This window comes from Schistocerca nitens, chromosome 10 (genome assembly GCF_023898315.1).
Source record: "Schistocerca nitens isolate TAMUIC-IGC-003100 chromosome 10, iqSchNite1.1, whole genome shotgun sequence".
Taxonomy (NCBI): Eukaryota; Metazoa; Arthropoda; class Insecta; order Orthoptera; family Acrididae; genus Schistocerca; species Schistocerca nitens.
This window is the reverse complement of record NC_064623.1, coordinates 109657316-109678613: the sequence shown is the minus strand read 5'-3', so window position 1 is coordinate 109678613 and position 21298 is coordinate 109657316. Positions and strand designations below refer to the sequence as shown.

At 40.3% G+C, this 21298-nt stretch overlaps 1 protein-coding gene across 1 annotated transcript in view; it reads left to right on the top strand.

Annotated features, from left to right (window-relative positions):
• Positions 1–21298, top strand: part of LOC126210488 (uncharacterized) — a 347809-nt gene that overhangs the window by 238017 nt on the left and 88494 nt on the right. The window contains exon 32 of the mRNA XM_049939722.1: positions 994–1839. Within this exon, the coding sequence (XP_049795679.1) occupies positions 994–1839 (846 nt within the window). The remainder of the gene's footprint in view (positions 1–993; positions 1840–21298) is intronic.

Below are 21298 nucleotides of genomic sequence, written 5' to 3'. Positions count from 1 at the left end.
GTGTATGTGTATGCGCATGTGCATGTGTGTGAAGGAATCACATGTACAAATCTCCAAATGTCCAAACATGACCTATTGGTATTTTTTTCCTGTAATTAGTTGACGTCAAATACTTTAAAATTATGAAACACAATCTGTCTCTAATGTGCATTGTTCAGTGCATCAACCACATCACTTTTCAGAGTCAAAGGATTGTGCCACGCAACTAAATACCACAGGTACATTTAATATCTTCTCTAGAATAGCAGACCAGCTTCAGTCCCTTTTCTTGAAACAGCAATCAGTTACTGACAGAATCATCAATTTCTTCAGAATTCAGATGAAGGTGCATGGCAAAATTGGCCAGAGATAGGGATAAAACGTGTGCAATATATTAAATGTGTGTGAAATGTATTAAATTTGTGTGAAATATATTAAATTTATGTGAAATATATTAAATATGTGTGATATATTGTATGTATGTATGTATGTGAAATATTTGTACATTGGTCAAAACTGCAGGCAGAAAGAAATTGTGTGGATTAAATTGGGAAAATTGATGCATCTCACATGGTCAATCATGAGTTACTTGCTCACAAGGAGGACAGCCTAAAAATGATTTTTATTTTTCCAGAAGATGGAAAGACGAGGAATATTGTTTGCCCTAAAGCACTTGCAAAAAGTTCTTCAAAATAATTAATGCACAAACAATAATGGTCTTTCATTTATGTCATACAGGTAAAAGTGTCTGTTTTGTATTGCAGTAACCACTTAGAAAGAAAGAGAGAGAGAGGCATGACATGTGCTGGGCGCAGCTAGTCTGTAATTAAAATCCTTCTTCTCTTCTTTTCTTTTTTGTTTGTAATTTTTATTTTCAATGTTATTGTGTAAATAAATAAAAAGAATTAATTTCTTGAAAATATTGTATGGTGTGTAAACACGGCATTCATGTTAATTGGATAAGTAACGTATGAAAGTGAAGTTTATGTGACACTCTTCTGTATTTTGTTTTAGAGGCTGAAATGTTTGGTTGCAGCAGAGGATGATGGAAATGTGGTTCCGTGCCACGAGGTGGATGCTCCCTTTTATGAAGAGTGGACGAAACGTGTAAGAGAAGCGGACCGGAAGGCAGAGGCTGGCTTTGCACCTAAATATTCCAAGAAATACAAAGGCCGCCAAGAAACATTTGATGAGATGCCAACTCCAAGTGACGATGGGAAAGAATTAATTTTGTCACCGAAGCTCAGTTCTACTTCTCCCATGAATTGCAAACAGCACAATGTTGCACCGAACAAACTAGCTCTGTTAGGTTGGAAAGATTTGCACTCTCCATCAAATTGTGTCCCCAGCAACAAGTCCCCAGCAACAAGACCTCTCAACACAAGTGATGGTGGAACCAATGATTCTGAGGAGGACTGCATAATTACTGATGTTCGGCTTTGTAGTAGTCCTTCTAGTGTTCTCCACAAAACCCCACCATTGGGTATAAGGAAGAACTCCAGTACTAGTACAACAGTAACAGGACAAAGAAATCTGGGTAAATCGCTTACAGATATAAGACCAGAGCAGCAAATAGGTGAATCTAATGAGTTAACAGTAGTTGGAGTCAACCGTACCTCTAGTGCGAGGAAATGGCAGCATTGTAATAAGTCACAATTTCAGAGCAGTGCCTTTAGTGCATGCCATTGTCGTTCCAAGCGCGTCCAGCGAAGATGTCGTTCCGCTAGCCCAAGGCTGTGCAGTGTCAATGATTATTACAGAACTGAGGATGACGATGACGAAGACGACGATGACTACGACGATGACAAGTATGATTTTGATCCCGTCACACGTCTACAGCAGATAAACAAGCAGATAGAGGTGAGTAAAACTATCCATAAAATTCCTCAGTGATGTAGGAACTAAGATGCCCCCTATTGGTTGATATACGGATGTGAAAGCACTGTAAATTGGTGTTGGTTGATTAATTTATTGGCACTGTACTTGGGAACTTGATGAAACACCACACGTGTGGAACTATCTGAAATGAATTTTATACTCTTTTTTTTTTTTCCCTGTAAAACTGTTAGCTCTCTTATAGTTTTGAGGTACTTCAATCATTTTTGGGAAGTGGCTATCAATAGCCATCAAGTAATGTAATAATGCAAGTTTGAGAATCATCTGCTTTTATTTTAAACCCAAATATCAACCAGTTTCAGTGGACCATCTCCACAGATAAGGTTAAAATGGTGTAAGCCACAACATTACATTTGTAATTACTTAAATAACATGTAAAGCATGTCACGAACATCAATATATGGCAAAGGACTTTTAGAAGCAAGCACATTAATACCAAGTGTACACAGAGTAGTACTGAAGAAAAGATCAGGAGTACTATATTATAAATATGCAATTTTGGCTGACTTATCTGACTTGAAAACTGAACACTGTTTCTAGGCTAATTGTTTTTGCTTGTATAAAAAAATTCATAATTATTGGAGTAAGAGATGATTATGGTTGAATTGAGGATATACACTGAGGTGAGATAATAGAAGTTGTAGGATAGTGATGTACATATATACAGATGGCTGTAGTATCACGTACACAAGGTATAAAAGGACAGTGCACTGGTGGAGGTGTCACAGTCCTGATCTTTTCTTCAGTACTGCTCTGTGTACGCTTTGTATGTGTGTGTATTAATATGCTTGCTACTGAAAGTCCTGTGTCGTATATTTATGTTCATGATATGCTCTACACATTATTTAAGTTATGACAAATGTAATATTGGGGCTTAAACAATTTTAACCTTATCCATGATGATGGCCCATGACTGAAACCAGTTAATATTTGGCTTTAAAATTGAAGCAGCTGATAGTGAAACATGGATTTTATACAATGAAGTACTCTTCCTTGTAAATATGCAATTTTGGCTGACAAATGTTAACTTGAGAACTGAACACTGTTTCTAGGTTGGATGTTTTCACTTTTATAAAAAAGCTTTGTAATTATTTGAGTCAGAGATGATTATTGTTGAGTGATGATATACACTGAGGTGTGCAGTGCATTGGCAGAGATTTCATTTGTAGTCAAGTGATTGAAGAGGAAAGATGTCCAATGTGATTGTGGGCACATGATGGGAATGAAGAGACTTCGAACGTGGACTGGTAGTTGGGAGTTACATGCAGTGAATACTCCATTTTGGAAATCAGTAGGATATTCAATATTCTGAGATGCCCAGTGTCAAGAGTGTGCAGAGAATACCATATTTCAGGCATTACCTCTCACCACAGACAACGCGGTATTCAATGGCCTTCACTTAATCCCTCTAGTGGGCTCACAACTCTTTTGTGAGTACATGCTTGGCTACCACGGGCCCCCAGCCTTTGCAGCATTACTTCCTTTCCATGCTGCAAGCTTATACTTCCACTTCCCCCCTCTGTCTCTTCGTCGGATGGTTTTCTTGGTGCAGACCCTGCTTGGACCTGGTTTATGATTTGGGACTCAAGTTTCCACTTTTGGTATTTTCTACAACTTTTCATGACACATGTTCCAATTGTTGGATTTGACCTGCCACCAATTTTCAGATTTCTCCAGAAGTGCAGATTGTGCAGGGCTCTCCAAGCAATGGATTTCTGGCAAGGTAGCCATTTGTGAGTGCGTGTGGTGCCCCAATCGGTGGCACCATGTTGGATGAGCTGCAAATGAAGCAGATGAAGTTATCTCCTATTGGTGGCAATAAGGCCCCAGCAGTCTCTCTCTCGGATTTTATGGCCTTCATGGAACCACTCTAGCCAACTTTATACAAAGAATTTTCCAGTTTTCTGTCAGCTCAGTACTTCTTCATTCTCTCGGATCTTACCCTTCTTTCTCCATCAGAAATCACCCTTCTTATTGTCTGTTTGTTGATTCTCATTTGCAGTCGGGTTTGTTTGTCTGTGAGTTTCCTGGTTTTGTCAGTTTTGTTTCTTAGGTCTTCTAGTGTAATCTGTAGCTGAGTGGTGGGTCAGTTAACATGATGACTGTTTTTTCAAAGGGCATTCCAAGACCAATTTTCTGTGCTATTTCCTACAGTGAGATAACTTGTTCTTTGGTTTTCTGAATAATGTTGGACAAGAGAGCTAGGTCATCAGCAAATCCTAGGCAATTTAAACTTATTTTGTCTTTGGGTCTTCCAATTTGGATGTTCTTTGGGTTAATCTTGTACCATTCCCTCATTATATATTCTAAAGCACAGTTGAACGGCAGGGGTGCCAAGTAATCTCCTTGTCTTAAACTTGTTTTGATGATGAATGGCTCAGAGAGTTCTCCCCTGAACTTGACTTTTGATGCAGTGTTGGTTAAGGTGAGTTCTATCAATTTGATTAATTTTGTATGGAGCCTGAAATTTCTTAAGATTTTTAACATTGAAGGTCTATGACTACAGTCATATGCTTTTTTAAAGTTCTTGAAGGTTATTACAAGAGCTTTATTTCATTTCTTGTAATATGCTATGGCTAATTTTAAAGTGATGATCTGTTCTGCACAGCTTCTCCAAGGTCTGAAGCCTCCTTGCTATTCACCTAATTCTTCTTCTAGTTGCTCTTTGATCCTCTTGTATAGGATTCTGGAGAAAATCTTGTATGTACAGTCTAAGAGAGAGATGCCTCTTTAATTATCTGGGTTGCTTCTATCTCCTTTTTTGTGGAGTGGGTGGGTTATGGCTGTGGTCCAATGTTTGGGAAACTTTTCTGTTAGCCAGACTTTTTTTAGGGCTATGTGTAAGGATGTTCGAACTATATCACTGGTATATTTCCACATTTCTGCAAAAACTTGGTCTTCTCCTCATGCCTTATAATTTTGCATCTCTCTTAGTGCCGTTTCCACTTCTTGGATTGTTGGAGGATTTACGAGATCAGGTAGAGTCTTGATGGGTGTTAATTGCTAAAAGTTCCTGGGCTGCTTCACAATTCAAAAGTTTACTGGATGCTTTTGCCATGATTTCGGCATTTTCTTTGTCATTATTTGCCATTTTCCCATCTTCCCTTTTCAGCATTAATGTGGGAGGGGCAAATTTTTGTAATTGTCTTCCAAACATTTTGTGGAATTGGTTTTATGGTAATTTTCTTCTATTGAGTCGATTAGATCTTTCTGTGATTGTCTCTTGGTTTGCCTGATAACTTGTGTGAACTTTTTCCTGATATTTTTGAGGTTGGTAGCATTTTCTTCTGTTTTGTGTGTTTGAAATTTTAACCATGCATGATGTCTTTCTTCATGAATTTTGTCACATTCTGAGTTCCACCAGACATGTCTTTTATGTGGGTTCAATGGGGCTACATTTTCAGCTTATTGCCTGAGAATTTAAACCAGTTCTTCTATGTCTCTATGGAATGAAAGTCCTCTTTTACTATAGACAGATATAACCCTACAATGCTCTCTTCCCTTTCTATGCCATGAGAAAAACCTTGGGCTAAGTAGCAAGCAGAGCAATTCTCCCTGCAATACTTAGTTTGCAGGACTGATGGGGATTCCTTCTCGCCACAAAGCCTTTATTCTTTGTGAAGAAATTAGAAGACAAGATTGGGGAAGTGGCAGCCATCTCTGTTATATCCTAGCCAGTAATGCCAACCGAGCCCGCTGCCAAAAAGGTTGGCAGCATCAAAGTCCGGACGCCGTCCGCGTAAGCAGCGCCAGCGATACAGGAAATTGCCGCAAGTCTGCGCGCGCCACCGCTGGCTTCTGGCTTCTTAAGCGCTGGAGTCGCGAGCGCTAGGACAGTTCTGGATTCGCCGCTCAGTTGTATACTCGCCACCGAATTGTGTACCTGCTAGTCAGTTGTGTGTTCATCGCAGCAGAGTTGTTGTTTGTCGTCAGCCGACGCTGACCAAGCCGCTCCGACTCGAACTAGACAGATTTCTGTAGACCATGTTCACCACTGTGTTCTGTATCGTCGTTAATAAAGATAAGTACCGACTTTCATTTAATCCGAGTGTTTGGGTTTTCATCTTTCTGTTCACTGTTCCAGCGGACCGGTCGGCCCGCTATTAAAAGTGTGGCGGTGACTTCGTAGGCCGTTTCTACAGCGAAGTGTAGTCGCTACGAAGGCCGTCACAAAAATCTCTAAAATGAAAAGTGGATCAATTTTGATCAAAACTGTATTTCTTACCTCCAAAGTCACATTCTGACCAAATTCTGGCTTTCTAGCTTTATTATTTAGCGCTACTTATTTTTTTCTTAAAACTGCATTTTTATGGAAACTATTAGTTTAATTACATTAACACTTAATATTTAAAACATTATTACAATAAGATATACGTTGACAAGGTGTAAACAGAAAGTTTGACTTTTAATTTTATATTTAATTGTGGTGCAATACTTGTGTGCTACACGTGGACGCCTTAAGGTGACGTGGCGCTAGTAGCAGTGAACTGGGGCAAGTCCTAGCACACTTGCTCGCCTCTGTATCTCACACAATACAGCGCTCGTTTCATTTCAAGGGCTGCTCGACCAAACATGCCGGCCCCCTCATGGTTGGGGGCTCTCCTAATGCTGCTTTCCTTTCATCTACTATGGGATTGTTGGCTTCTCACCCACTGGTGCATTGGTCCCCATTTTGCACCCAGAGATAAATCACCTTCCTCTGATTTATCTTGGCAGGTAGGGGTCTCTTGGGACACTTCCATCTGAGGCTTCTGCCAGTCTACAACTGCCATATCTTCTAAGGAGAGGAAAGGTAAGAACAAGTCCTCCAAGAAGGAGATTCCAGTGGCGCCCAAACCACCAGATTCCGACTGTTCCACTTGTGGCTGAGGCAGAGGTACCAACGGCCCCTGAGACCCTGGATTGCACCACGCAACGGAACCCGAAACCTGTGTGTGTTGATGCCTTAACACCTCAGCCAGTGACAGCAGGTGACATAACCCACCTGCTTGGCCCCTTCACGACCTCACAGTACATATTCCCGGTGCCTTCTGCATTGCCCTTCAGGAATTGGTTTCCAGCAATGCAGAAACCAGCCTTACATGGATATTGGGGGGATATTATAAGAATCATGCTACCTATGACAGGGTGTTGGGCAGTATTTTGCACATAGGTTCTGGACACTCTTATTTAATGAACTTGGGTCTCTTAATATCCCTTTGGAGGCTGTGGCTGTGTTCAGGTAAGAGCATTTCAGGATACTACCATCTGCAGCAGTCACCCCCCCCCCCCCCCCCTCCCCCAATCGTGAAGAGACTCAGAATGTATTGTTTGTGTTGGTTTCTCAGCTTTCCCTACCTTTCCTAATCTTGGGTGATTTCATTGCCCATAACCCTTTGGGGGGTGGGATCGCTATCACTGGGTGCGGTCAAGACTTTGAAAACTTACTGGCACAACTTGACCATTGCCTCATCAATACTGATGCCCCCCACACACTTAATTGTGTTCACAGTACTTTCTTGGCCATTGATCTTCCCATCTGCAGCCCTTGTCTTCTCCCATCCATCCACTGAAGAATCCATATGACCTGTGTGATAGTGACCACTTCTTGATCTTCCTGTCCCTCTCTCTGTGTCACTCCATGGCACTCCTGCCTTGATCCCCTGTTCCTCACGCCCGCTCTGATGGAAGACAATACCTTAGTGGTCATCAGAAATCATTGAGACCATTAGAGACTGTAGGTGGGCTGTATATCAGCAAGAACATCATTGTCGCTTTGTGAATCTCTCCTGCTTTCACTAAACACTCTGTACCACTAATATTTTCCAATAACTCATGAAATTCATCATCATTAAGTCCGCTACTTATGCTAGGTGTTGGACTCAATTTTTAACACAAAAGTGCATGAAATAAACAAACTGCAAACACTAACTTAAAGAAAAATAGCTTAGAAACAATATTAAATAAGAATGCTGCCCAAAAACAACAATATAGGATGAAATAACAGAATGTAAACAAATATTATGAAGCACGATCTCAACAAACAAACATTCACTGATAATTCACTGCAACAACACTCAAAAGTCAATAATTATCACTGTACACATAAATCGACAAATGAGAGGACAAATGTAAGGATATAGAGGCTTACCTCACTAGGGGTAAGATAGATACTGCCTACAGGAAAATTAAAGAGACCTTTGGAGAGAAGAGAACCACTTGTATGAATATCAAGGGCTCAGATGGAAACCCAGTTCTAAGCAAAGAAGGGAAAGCAGAAAGGTGGAAGGAGTATATAGAGGGACTATACAAGGGCGATGTTCTTGAGGGCAATATTATGAAATGGAAGAGAATGTAGATGAAGATGGAATGGGAGATACGATACTGCGTGAAGAATTTGATAGAGCACTGAAAGACCTAAGTCGAAACAAGGCTCCGGGAGTAGACAACATTCCATTAGAACTACTGATAGCCTTGGCAGAGCCAGTCCTGACAAAACTCTACCATCTGGTGAACAAAGTGTATGAGACAGGCGAAATACCCTCAGACCTCAAGAAGAATATAATAATTCCAATCCCAAAGAAAGCAGGCGTTGACAGATGTGAAAATTACCGAACTATCAGTTTAACAAGTCATGGATGCAAAATACTAACGTGAATTCTGTACAGACGAATGGAAAAACTGGTAGAAGTCAACCTCGGGGAAGATCAGTTTGGATTCCGTAGAAATATGGGAACATGTGAGGCAATACTGACCCTACCGCTTATCTTAGAAGCTAGATTAAGAAAAGGCAAACCTACGTTTCTAGCATTTGTAGACTTGGAGAAAGCTTTTGACAATGTTGACTGGAATACTCTCTTTCAAATTCTGAGGGTGGCAGGGGTAAAATACAGGGAGCGAAAGGCTATTTACAATTTGTGCAGAAACCAGATGGCAGTTATAAGAGTCGAGGGACATGAAAGGGAAGCAGTGGTTGGGAAGGGAGTGAGACAGGGTTGTAACCTCTCCCCGATGTTATTCAATCTGTATATTGAGAAAGCAGTAAAGGAAACAAAAGAAAAATTCGGAGTAGGTATTAAAATCCATGGAGAAGAAATAAAAACTTTGAGGTTCGCCGATGACATTGTAATTCTGTCAGAGACAGCAAAGGACTTGGAAGAGCAGTTGAACGGAATGGACACTTTCTTGAAGGGAGGATATAAGATGAACATCAACAAAAGCAAAACAAGGATAATGGAATGTAGTCGAATTAAGTCGGGCGATGCTGAGGGAATTAGATTATAAAATGAGACACTTAAAGTAGTAAAGGAGTTTTGCTATTTGGGGAGCAAAGTAACTGTTGATGGTCAAAGTAGAGAGGATATAAAATGTAGACTGGCAATAGCAAGGAAAGCGTTTCTGAAGAAGAGAAATTTGTTAACATTGAGTATAGATTTAAATGTCAGGAAGTCATTTCTGAAAGTATTTGTATGGAGTGTAGTCATGTATGGAAGTGAAACATGGACGATAAATAGTTTGGACAAGAAGAGAATAGAAGCCTTTGAAATGTGGTGCTACAGAAGAATGCTGAAGATTAGATGGGTAGATCACGTAACTAATGAGGAAGTATTGAATAGGATTGGGGAGAAGAGAAGTTTGTGCCACAACTTGACTAGAAGAAGGCATTGGTTGGTAGGACACGTTCTGAGGCACCAAGGGATCACCAATTTAGTATTGGAGGGCAGCGTGGAGGGTAAAAATCGTAGAGGGAGACCAAGAGATGAATACACTAAACAGATTCAGAAGGATGTAGGCTGCAGTACGTATTGGGAGATGAAGAAGCTTGCACAGGATAGAGTAGCATGGAGAGCTGCATCAGACCTGTCTCGGGACTGAAGACCACAACAACAACAACAACAACTTAAACCGAAATGTCTAATGTCAACACTGAACATACTAGCACCATCTAGCAGTTAATTTCGTAAGTTGAATTAAACTGAACAGGGTACTGACAAATCACCATTCTCACGGTACTCTCATTGTTAGGGGGTGAGAGTAGATTGTTACCTTGATATTCTGTGATTTAAGGTACCTATCCAGTAACTCATGTAGAAGATCTTTGATGATTTTTTTAAAATTTTGAGTTAGAACAGACACACACAAATTCTAGTTCTGAATTGGCTCCTGAGTTACGCCTGGATTCTAGGTTGTAAGATTTTAGCTGTGGTCAGGTCAAATTTTGTGCACAGTTCTATTTTACATGTTGTGGCATGACATATCACAGTACACACCGATGTAGATTCAAGATGCATTGTGGGTATACATCGACATGCGAATGGCCACACACACACACACACACACACACACACACACACACACACACACACACACGTCACAGGTTGAGGGGGTTGTGTGATATTATTTGAGTGATTACCTTATCAAGTAAAATTTTCAAAGAACATGGCTGTATGAGCACCCTCGTACTTTCACCCCCTCTGGCTTGGATGCATGCACTGATTCAATTGGGAAGAGTGTCCTCAAGCCATTATAACCTCTCCCAAAGCCAACTGACTGACAGCTGTTGTAATTGGTCCTTGATATCCTGGTTACTGCCTCTGGAATGTATTTGATGTCAATGCTGATCCTATACGTTCTATTGGGACAGATCTGACTTTTCATGAAAGTACCTAAACGTCATGCAGACAGATCAGAGAGATACGTACCACAGTTGGACAACTGTTGTACTGTTGAAAAATGACACCACGAAACTGTCACATGAGACATACCATACGAGAATGCAGGATCTCAGTGACGTACTGTTGTGGCGTCGGAGTTAACTCGGGCACTACCAGCTGCGATCTGAAATCGCACCCGATGGTTCCCCACACTTTGACGCCAAGATTAACAACACTGTGCCTCTCCAAAACTTTGGAAGAATGGGACCTCTACCCAGGTCACTGTCATGATTGCCAATGGTGGTCGTCTGGGGTAGTGCTGGACTGCGGTTTGTCACTCAGTACAGTGTGACGCCATTTGTCAGCAGTCCGTGCTTTCCAGTGGCGATGCCACTCCAGATGCAGCCGTTTGTGTTGTGATGTTATTGCAGCCTATACATAGGGTGGTAATTCTCTAGTCCGGCTGCTGCTAGTCTCCTACCAACCGTGTGGGATGACAGAGAATGTTTCAGAGGGTCCATTACTTGGTCTGAGAGATGGCAGGCACAGATTTGAGGGGGTTACGATGTGCTCACTGCCGTCACATTCCCATGCGGTTGACATCGGGCCGCTGTCGTACTGGATGCCCCACATCTCACACGAGTATGTAGCATGTCCGTGTTCTTCCCATTGCTCACTCAGCGTCAATACACCGTTAACACGTTATTTACACCCTACCTGGCCTGGTGACAACACTACATATGAGCAATACTATTGCACTCTGGTGGCTGTTCTACATATCACAGAGAATTACAACTGCGATCATTTACACACCCACTGATGGTATGAGTATTTGTACAAAGTTGCATTGACATCCGGCTATGTATTATGGGTGCTTCTTTTTGTACATATGTGTGTGTACATATGGGCTTCTGCATAAATTTTACTTGACAAGGGGGGGAGGGTCTAATACTAAAATTTCCAGTTTTGATACACTTGAAACGTGTTATATTTAATGGGTGATGTCCATTTAGTATTTTTAAGATAAATTACTTTTATGCCCCAGCAATCACCATACTTCATCTGTGTATACAAAGTAATGTCTTTTCGTGTTAATATGAATATGGATATCAGCCATATCAGGTGAATAAGGCTGGTGTGGCAATAAATCATACCTTAGTTAGCATAATTTTGTCATGGCTACAGCACACGCGTGCGGGTGCACGTCGTCTTGGTGGAAGATGAGTTTGAGTTTCTACCTTGCTAAACCTGCCTTTTTTTCGCGTATCTTTAGTTGCAATTTGTCCAGGAGGTTAGCATAGTATTCTCCAGTAATTGTTTGCCCAGTGGGGAGATAATCTACAAACAGAATCCCCTTTACATCCCAGAACACTGATGCCGTGACCTTTTCCACCGAAGGAATTGTCTTTACTTTCTTTGATGGCGGAGAATCAGCGTGTGTCCACTGCTTTGACTGTTGTTTTGTCTCTGGGGTATAGTAGTGCACCCAAGTTTCATCTGTGGTCCAAGCCGGCATAAAAAATTTTGTTTGTTTCTCCTAAAACGCGTCAAACATTGTTCTGATATGTCCATTCCCATGTGTTTTTGATCCAGCATCAAGAATCGCGGCACCCATCTTGCAGATAATTTTTTAATTTCTAATTATTCAGTTAAAATGTGATATATCCTTTCAGATGACATCTGGCAAGCATGAGCAATTTCACACACTTTCAATCAGAGATTTCCCATAACCATTTTTTGCACTTTTGCAATGATTTCTGCAGTAGTGACACATCTTGGCCGATCACTGCACAGATCATCATCTAAGTGCTCCCGAACAAATTTAAGTTCACTTGTCCACTTGGCATCAGTTGAATATGAAGGAGCAGAGTCCTCCAGTGTATTCTGGAAATCGGCATGAACGTCCTTTGCTTTCATACGTTTCTTTACGAAGTACTTAATCAGTGTTCAAATCTCGATCTCCCCCCCCCCCCCCCCGCCTCCCATCTTTGCAAATCATTATGTGGGAACGACAACAGAACCATGTCATCACCTCAACTCTCTTCCAAGAGCATTGATGTGGCACGTGTTTATAGGCAACAGTCCAGTGAATATCACGTGAGCAACTCATAGCACTAGTGCTGACCTCTTGTGGTGATTCTGAGAACTTTCCAAACCACCCTTGTAGGTTCTAGGTGAGCGATGACTATGTGCATACATGTTTTGAATTATATGTTACATGTTGATTTGATTCGATTTGTACAGCGAGACAAAAGCAACAGTGGTCTTAGTCCACTACTGCCCACACTGAAACTGAGTATGTTGTAACGGTTTGCTCCCTGTGAATCTAATAAAGTGAACCACTACCCTTAAAGAGTAGTAGGAAACTCTTTACTAGTTCCTTATTAGACACGATTTCTTCGGGAGTGAGTGACCCACATATTCTTTTGACCTCCATTGCTTTGTATTGGAATTTTTGGATCATAGTCCAATACTATATGTGCTGCCTTCTGATCCAACTACGTAGTTTTGATTTTACCATCGCCTTGGTGACTGTTAGGACAGGTTGCAGTCCAATAAATGGAGTCATTGCACGTGTCCTGGCCAACCTATCAGCATGCTCATTGCCACTGATTCCTGAGTGACTGGGGATCCACAGCAGATTTATCCTGTTGCTTTCCACTAGTCTCATAAGGCTATCATGGCATTCTGCTGCGATCTTTGATCTCGTTTCTGGGGTTGATAGCAATTTCAGAGCACTTGGCTGTCAGAATAAGATGCTATGATCCTTGTAGAACACAGGCAAATACTCCTTTGTGCACATTCCGATGGTGGATATTTACCCCTGGAATACTCTGGCCAGTTTCCCTAGAGGTATTTCTCTCTCTAGTCCAGGCTGTACACGGTATACCCCGACCCCAGCACCTTCATATGTTTTTGACCCATCAGTAAACCAGACCCGCCCCCTAAATGATGATGTCATTCATTCCTCCACTGTTCGTTTCTTCAAACTAATAGATGGAAAGGATTATTGAAGCAGCTGAAAGTTATTGTATGGTCAGATGGCATTTCCCTGACCATTCCTACATTTACCATACTCAGCATATTGGTGAGAGCTTCTAGATATCCTAAATGCCTCCAGTTATTTCCAGTTTTTAATCCATTTGCCCCCTGCTGCCTCCATTATAACCCAAGATGTAATGGGGGATGTGCAGCATGGTCTCCATCCCAACAGTGGGTGTGCTGCTAATTCTGCCTGTCAAGGCTAAGCAGGCCAAGCTCCTAAGCAGCCACCTCCTGTTGTACTTTATTCTACCTTACTGTAGCTTCGCAAATTATTGTAGGTCATATTACAGTGGTTTATATCCAACCCGTACTCCAGGGGTTTAGACCTCAGTTTTTACCACACACCTTTCTTGTGCTCGCAAGAGTAACTCTTGCCTTGGAACGTGTGAGGGTCCATTGGTAGTTTCACATTCACTTCACTACCTCCTCCACTGGCAGAGTTTTGCCAAGAAGCTTGAGATTCCAGTACATGTTCTGGATGCTTCCTCATAAATGGTACTGTGTATCATCGGCAAAAGTAGCCTCTAGTATATATCTCTTCAATGAGAATTTCTTACCGAAGTTCTGGCTTCAGGTAAGTTTAAAGTTTTGGTCTTTCCTATAGAACTCGTAGTCTGTTTTCCTAGGATTCAAGTTGGCTGTTTTCTATGTAACACCCATTTCAACCTCAAATTTGATATACATTTGATCAAATAAAAATGCCTTCAATGCCACATGCCATTGTTTGACATACCTACCCATTAGAATTATGTCAACCACTTCTTCCCTTCTTCTGTTCCTGAAGGTAGGTTCCCTACCCCTGTTCAAGATTTCCAAGTTTCTCTTGAGTAGATATTGGATTAGCTACTCAAATCTGCTGTCATTGTTGCTGCTTGCACACACCAGGTTGTGGGCATTGGCACCACAACTGGCCAACAGTTATTCATTCTGCTGTGGGCAGCTGTGGGCAGCTGTCTACCATTCTTCTCATTTCCTGGGAAGGAGAGTACTGTCCTCATAAGAAAAGTCTCCTTTTGTGCTTCCTTCCTCACACTCTTTCATTCTGATGGTAGCCGAGTCCCTGGGGCAAAAATCCACCATCAGCATGAATGAAATTCCATTTTTGACTTAAATGCACGTTCTGGAGTTTTTCAGAATTCTAGCATATATCGACTTACCTTCATTTTCTCCAACTGCCCCTTCAGATAAATAGTGTTCATGAATCAGGGCCACATGGTAAACATCTGCTATCTGCTATTTGTGCCGCTTTCTTCCAGTTGCATTAAAGTATGTGCAATTTAAGGCCCTCATTTTTGCAGTTTGAGGAAAAATAAATGAAACGAACTGAAGGAAACAAAACAAAGACGAGAGTATAATTGACATTTTGGACTGTAACAGATGACAATTGGAATGTCTGAGCCAACATACATCTGACAGTGGCATCCCTTTAGTTTGAACACACCTCTGAAATAAAATAGCCATGTCTATAGCAATGATCTATATTACTAAATAATCATCTTGAGGTTGAAGTTCTTCTGTGCATTTTTGCTTAAAAATATATTTGTTTTTGGAGGGGGTCCAACTTTGAGCAAAACACATTTTTTCATCTTTATGCTATTTCCCAGACATGTTTTGCTGAATTTTCAGTGTCATCAGTGAACTCATTTTTTTTCTATTAAACAGGAAGAAATGCTGTATACTACTTGTACACACATAAATTTGAGTTTTTAAGACTATGTACAAATTTGAAAAATAGGCTAAGTTTTGTATGTATACCTTTTTACCACATGCTGTGGTTTTCTTGGGTTTTTATGTTTTTTATTGCACTTGTTTTCTTTCACAGTTTGTCATTTACAACCATGTAGAACTTAACATAGAAAAATTATTTACATTGACATTTACAACAGGGAATGCTATGGCTTGTTAATATTTGGCCTAACTGTAACATTTTGAGTTGTAAAATTTTGATGCAAGTAACTTTTCTATATTTACTTCTATATGGTTGCAGATGACAAACTGTGAAAGAAAACAAGTGCAATAAAAAAACCAAGAAAACCACAACATGTGGTAACAAGGAATATATACAAGACTTAGTCTGTTTTTCAAATTTGTAAATATTGTCTTAAAAACTAAAATTTATGTGTACAAGTACTAAAGAGCACTTTTTCTGTTTAATCACATTGCAACTTGCAACAAACTTTACACATAATTTCAAAACCTTTATGAAGCTTTTTCTCACCAACACCCACCACAAAATGATGAAATAAAAAAAAGGTTTGTCATTTACTACATTTTCACTGTTTGTGCAGTCAAACTTCAGCATTACTAACACTATTCACAACACAGTGTGAAGCCAGTATCTGCATATACCACTGTATGTACCGCAAAATTATGTAACTGTGTGACACAAAAGTGGAGCTTTTTTACAAAATGTAATGAAAATTACCCAGACTATATTCATCTAAGTTTCATAATCTACACCTACAGCCACATCTGTACTCTGGAAACCTCTGTCAGGTGTGTCATTGTACCAGCTATTGAGGTTTCTTGCTATTCTATTCTCGTATGGAGCATGGGAAGAATGATTGCTTGAATGCCTCTGTGCATGCAGTAATTATTCTAACCTTATCCTCATGATCCCTACATGAGTGACATGTAGGGGTCTGTAGTATATTTTTTGAGTCACCATTTCAAGCTGGTTCTTGAAACTTTGCTAGTAGTCTTCCTCAAGATTGTTTACGCCTATCTTCAAGAGTCTTCCAGTCTGTCTTCAAGAGTCTGCCAAGGATCAAACAAACCTGTGAACGTTCGTGCTGCCCTTGTCTGCACATGTTCAGTATCCTCTGTTAACCCTACTTGTTACAGGTGCCACACAGTTATGTAACATTCTAGAACTAGTCACACGAGTGATTTGTAAGCAATCTCCTTTGCAGACTGATTGCACTTCCCCAGTATTCTATCAATAAAGTGAAATCTACCACCTGCTTTACCCACAACTGAGCCTGATCAGTTCATTTTATATACCTACAGTGTGTTACGCCCAGGTATTCGTACGAGTCGGCCAGTTCCAACAGTGACTCATTGATATTATAGTCATAGGATACAATGTTTTTGTTTTTGTTTTGTTAAGCGCACAATTTTACATTTCTGAACATTTAAAGCAGGTTGCAAATTTTTGCACCACATTGTAGCTTCTTTCAAACAGTACTTCATCATAGATAACTGCAGCAGCAGCAAAATGTCTGAGGTTACTGTTACAGCGAGGGGCAACCAGGGGCAATTCTAGAAGTCGGTCAAGGAGGGGCTAATGGGAAAGGGGGGGGGAGGGGGTTGGGGAATGGAATATCTCTCAACAAAGGAGAATTGGGGTCCTCGACTGACAAATTTGTAAAATTTGGTTTTTCTTAAAGTAGATTGTGGTAACTGTTGCGGAGTTCCGGGTAAAAAATGTGTGTTAATAAATAATAAGATGGCCGTTAAATGATATTTATTGGTTTGGATAGTAAGGTATTTGCCCCTCTTATTCTTCTGTTAAAATGTATTTGAAATACATTGCAACCATTATTGCTACATAATTATATTAAAAAAATTATTGAATCTGTTGGAGTAATATATTCACTGATTTCTGAAGTCATTTTGTCCCATGTAATATGATACTTCCCTTGCCACCGCCCCTGGTCCCAACACACTTTCCTGGGGCACACCCGAAGTTACTTCTACATCTGACGAATACTCTCTATCCAAGATAATATGCTGTGTCCTCCCTACCAAAAATACCTCAATCTAGTCTCAAATTTTACTTGATACCCCATACGATTGTACTTTTGACAATAAGCAAGCTATCGATATGCCATGTGAGAAATTTACAAGTTGTGTTTCACATGATTGATTATTTTGGAATTCTCACTGGTGGCATTGAGGAGGACATTCTGTTTGAGATACCTGATTATGTTTGAGCTCAGAATATGTTCTAAGATTTGACAACAAATCGGTGTCAGATATATTTTTTGTAGATCACTTGTGCTACCCTTCTTTTGGAACAGTGTGATCTGTGCTTTTTTCCAAGAAGAGGGTGCAGTTTTTTGTTCGAGGGATCTACTATTTTCAAACCTTTCCTTAAACTTTTTCTCACTTGCATGCATAAAGGCAAATAAATGCATAAACTCATTTGTAATCACTAGTTTCAATGGAAGTTTGGTTCTTTAAATAATTGAAGTGGTTTGTGGTAAGTAATGATTAGTATATTATCTAAATGGATTTTATGACCTTTTTTAAATGTCTGCATGAATATAGATAATTGTACACTGAAGAGTGAAGCTGTTGAACTGCAGACTGACACATAAGAGAGGGTATTGATAAAGTATTACATAAAAAAAAATCAAGCTGTGATTGTGAAATTTGTTGGTGGTGTTAGCCCAACTCTACATATTCATCCTTTGTTTTTCCCTATAATAGGACATCTACCAGCGATCTGAACAGTATTTTGGTTGTTCATGATACAAACCAACTCAAAAATCATCATTCTAGGAATGCCTGACATCCGATACTTCATCAAGTTGAGGAAAGAGGAAGCAGGCACTGGATGGCCATTAGGGGAATACAGGGAGCGAGGTAATGTTTGATAACCCAAAGAAGTGAGACGTGTGACTGTCCTGTACAGAATGATCCAGCTCGGACAGCTTCCCGTGTCGCTCTTGTCTCCTTGGTCCTCCCATAACCTTGAGTAGTATGTTGCTGTAACACTTTGCCCCTTACGATCGTAATCTCTTAGTGCCACACCTTGGCAGTCCTGAAAGGCATTCACTGTCATATTACCCAGAAAAATCAGGTCTTCACTTTTTTTAGTGGTGGTGGAACCGTGTGTGCATTGCTTCTTTCCTCCACTGTTGTCGGGTCACAGCGATACACTCGGCACTCATTCTCTGTGATTCGGTAGCTGAAGAAGTCCTGGATTGGTGTGGCATGGCTGCAACATTTCCACTGCTTCTGCAGTTTGGTGGGCTTTGTGAATGGTTGTGAACAATCACAGAACCCACCGAACTGCGACCTATGTCACATTCAGAACATCGTGCGAGTTATTGGAAGCTCGTCCACAACTGATTTTTACTTTTTCTGCTATTGTTGTACGTCAGTCTACGACCAGCGGGGCCTCTGCTTCTCTTACAATTCCTGTTTCTCCGCAGAGAAGGGGTCTGCAGCTTGGTTCTTCACTTGTTTGGCCACACTCGAAGCATATGCACCAATTAACATGTGATGGGGCACTGATACCAAACACTTCCACCACGTTGTCATAGATTGTTGTAGTATGTTACCCCATCAAATGCAGAAAACTAAATATCACATGATACAACATTTTTAGACTTATGTAACACTTTTGACATTGTTGACTAGTATACTGTCTTTGAAATTCTGAAGATAACAGGAGTAAAATACAAGGAGTGAAAGGCTATTTACAATTTGTACTGAAACAGACGACAGTTATAAAGAGTCGAAGGGCTTGAAAGGGAAGCAGAGGTTGAGAAGGGAGTGAGGCAAGCTTGTAGCCTCTTAATGGTGTTATTCATTCTGTACATTGAGTAGACAGAGAAGGAAACCAAAGAAAATTTTGTAGAAGAATCACAGATCAGGGAGCAGAAATGAAAACTTTGAGGTTAGCTGATGATGATATAATTCTGTCAGAGAAAGCAAAAGACCTGGAAGAGCAGTTGAGCGGAATGGACATTGTCTTGAAAGCAGGATATAAGATGAACATAATCAAAAGCAAAACAAGGATACTGAAAACCAGTTGAACTAAGTCAGATGATGCTGAGGGAATTTAAGGAAATGAGAAACTTTAAGCAGTAGATGAGTTTTGCTATTTGGACAGTAAAATAACTGATGATGCAAGAAGTAGAGGGGGTATAAAATGTAGACTGGCAATGGCAAGAAAAGTGTTTCTGAAGGAGAGAAATTTGTTAACATAAAATATGGATTTAAGTGTTAGGAAGTCTTCTCTGAAGGTATTTGTCTGGAGTGTGGCCTTGTGTGGAAGTGAAACATGGATGATAAACTGTTTGGTCAATAAGAGAATAGATGATTTTGAAATGTGGTGCTGCAAGAGAATGCTGAAGATTAGATAGTGATCACATAACTAATGAGGAGATACTGAACAGAATTTGGGAGAAAAGAAATTTGTAGCGCAACTTGATTAAAAGAAGGGATTGATTGAGAGGACACATTTTGAGGCATCAAGGAATCACAAATTTATTACTGGAGGTGTGTGTGTGTGTGTGTGTGTGTGTGTGTGTGTGTGTGTGTGTGTGTGTGTGTGTGTGTGTGTGTGTGTGTGGATTTTAGTGTGTACCATTACTGCAGACTTATACTTGCAAACGTACAAAAAATGAATTATGTAAGTTTATTTTTTCTAGGTTACAATGTTACTGATATTGTACAGCTACTATATCAGGTGCCCTTCCTAAGAATTGGCAGGCGTATTTTCTCTGGAGTTTAGGCAGATGTGTGTGTGTGTGTGCTTTTTTTTTTTTTAAAAAAAAAAAAAAAAAAAAAAAAGGCTGTAGTCGGCCAAAGAAATACTGCTCGTCATCTTTCATGCAATCCCAGTGCTGATGGAAAGCCTGGATTTGTTTCCCAAACAAAATGATTTTAAAATAGAATTTTATGTGCCCATTCAATGGAGCAGTCCCAAGTTAGCATAGTGTGACATTCAGTATAGCATTATGTGTTAACACTAAAACACAAAGAATAACAAGTACTTCACCAGCAACTGAGCAGTGCTGCTGCATGATGATAGCAGTCATCATGGGCCAGGCAGTGTAGTCATTTCTGGAGTACTGGTTATCATTCATTCTTTTCTGCCCTTGTTACAACATATCACTAAACCGAATATCACGCTACACTAACTTGGGATTGTTCTGTCAAATGGACACACAAAATTGTGTTTTAAAAATCATTTTGTTTGTAATGGGCAACAAACCAACACTGAGTGCTGGATGAAAGAAGTGATGAGCAGTGTTTATTTGGGATGACTCCAGCTACATATTGCAAAAATGAAATTGCAAATACCTGCCGAAACACCAGAGACAACATCCATGATGCCTCTTAGGACGAACTCTCTGCACTGTGTATTGCTATGGTTCGGTAAGCCGTGGTCCTTCATCAGATCCATTCTTCATTGGCACTGTTCCTTCATTCCCCATGGGAAAACCTCTGGTTGTATTGCTATTAAGTAATCAGAGCAGAGGCAGCTTGAGGTTTTCAACACAAAGTGGAGTTGTGAGTCTGTTGCCAGTGTGGTCATGGTCTTGAATGTCTGAGAGTCCTGTTGATTCTTTCCTCTCTTCAGCTGATGCAAAAGGCATGTTTTGGGTAGTTGTATGAATCATACTTGTCATGAAAACTGTCACAATGCACATTGAGGAAACTTGCAGATAACACGCCATTAGCAAGCAAGGAACTTGTTAGCAGCTGAAAGCAGTGACACATATTTCGCTCCCTCATTACAGCTATTCATTCGCAGAGTTCTCATTAGGTTGTGACACTTACTTTACCGTATTGTAATGCACTCTACTGAGACATTTGTAAACTTAGATGGCCTTTATTACAGTAGGTAAAATTGCAAATTCCAGAAATTAAAGAAGTGTCTTTAACTCTATCAAAAGATAAATATTAAATGTGAATTGAGACTCAACAAATCACAATAGTTAATGCAGTGACAGGGATTTGAAAGTGAAAGTCTGGCAGCTCTGTCAATTTCCCTTCGCTGTAAG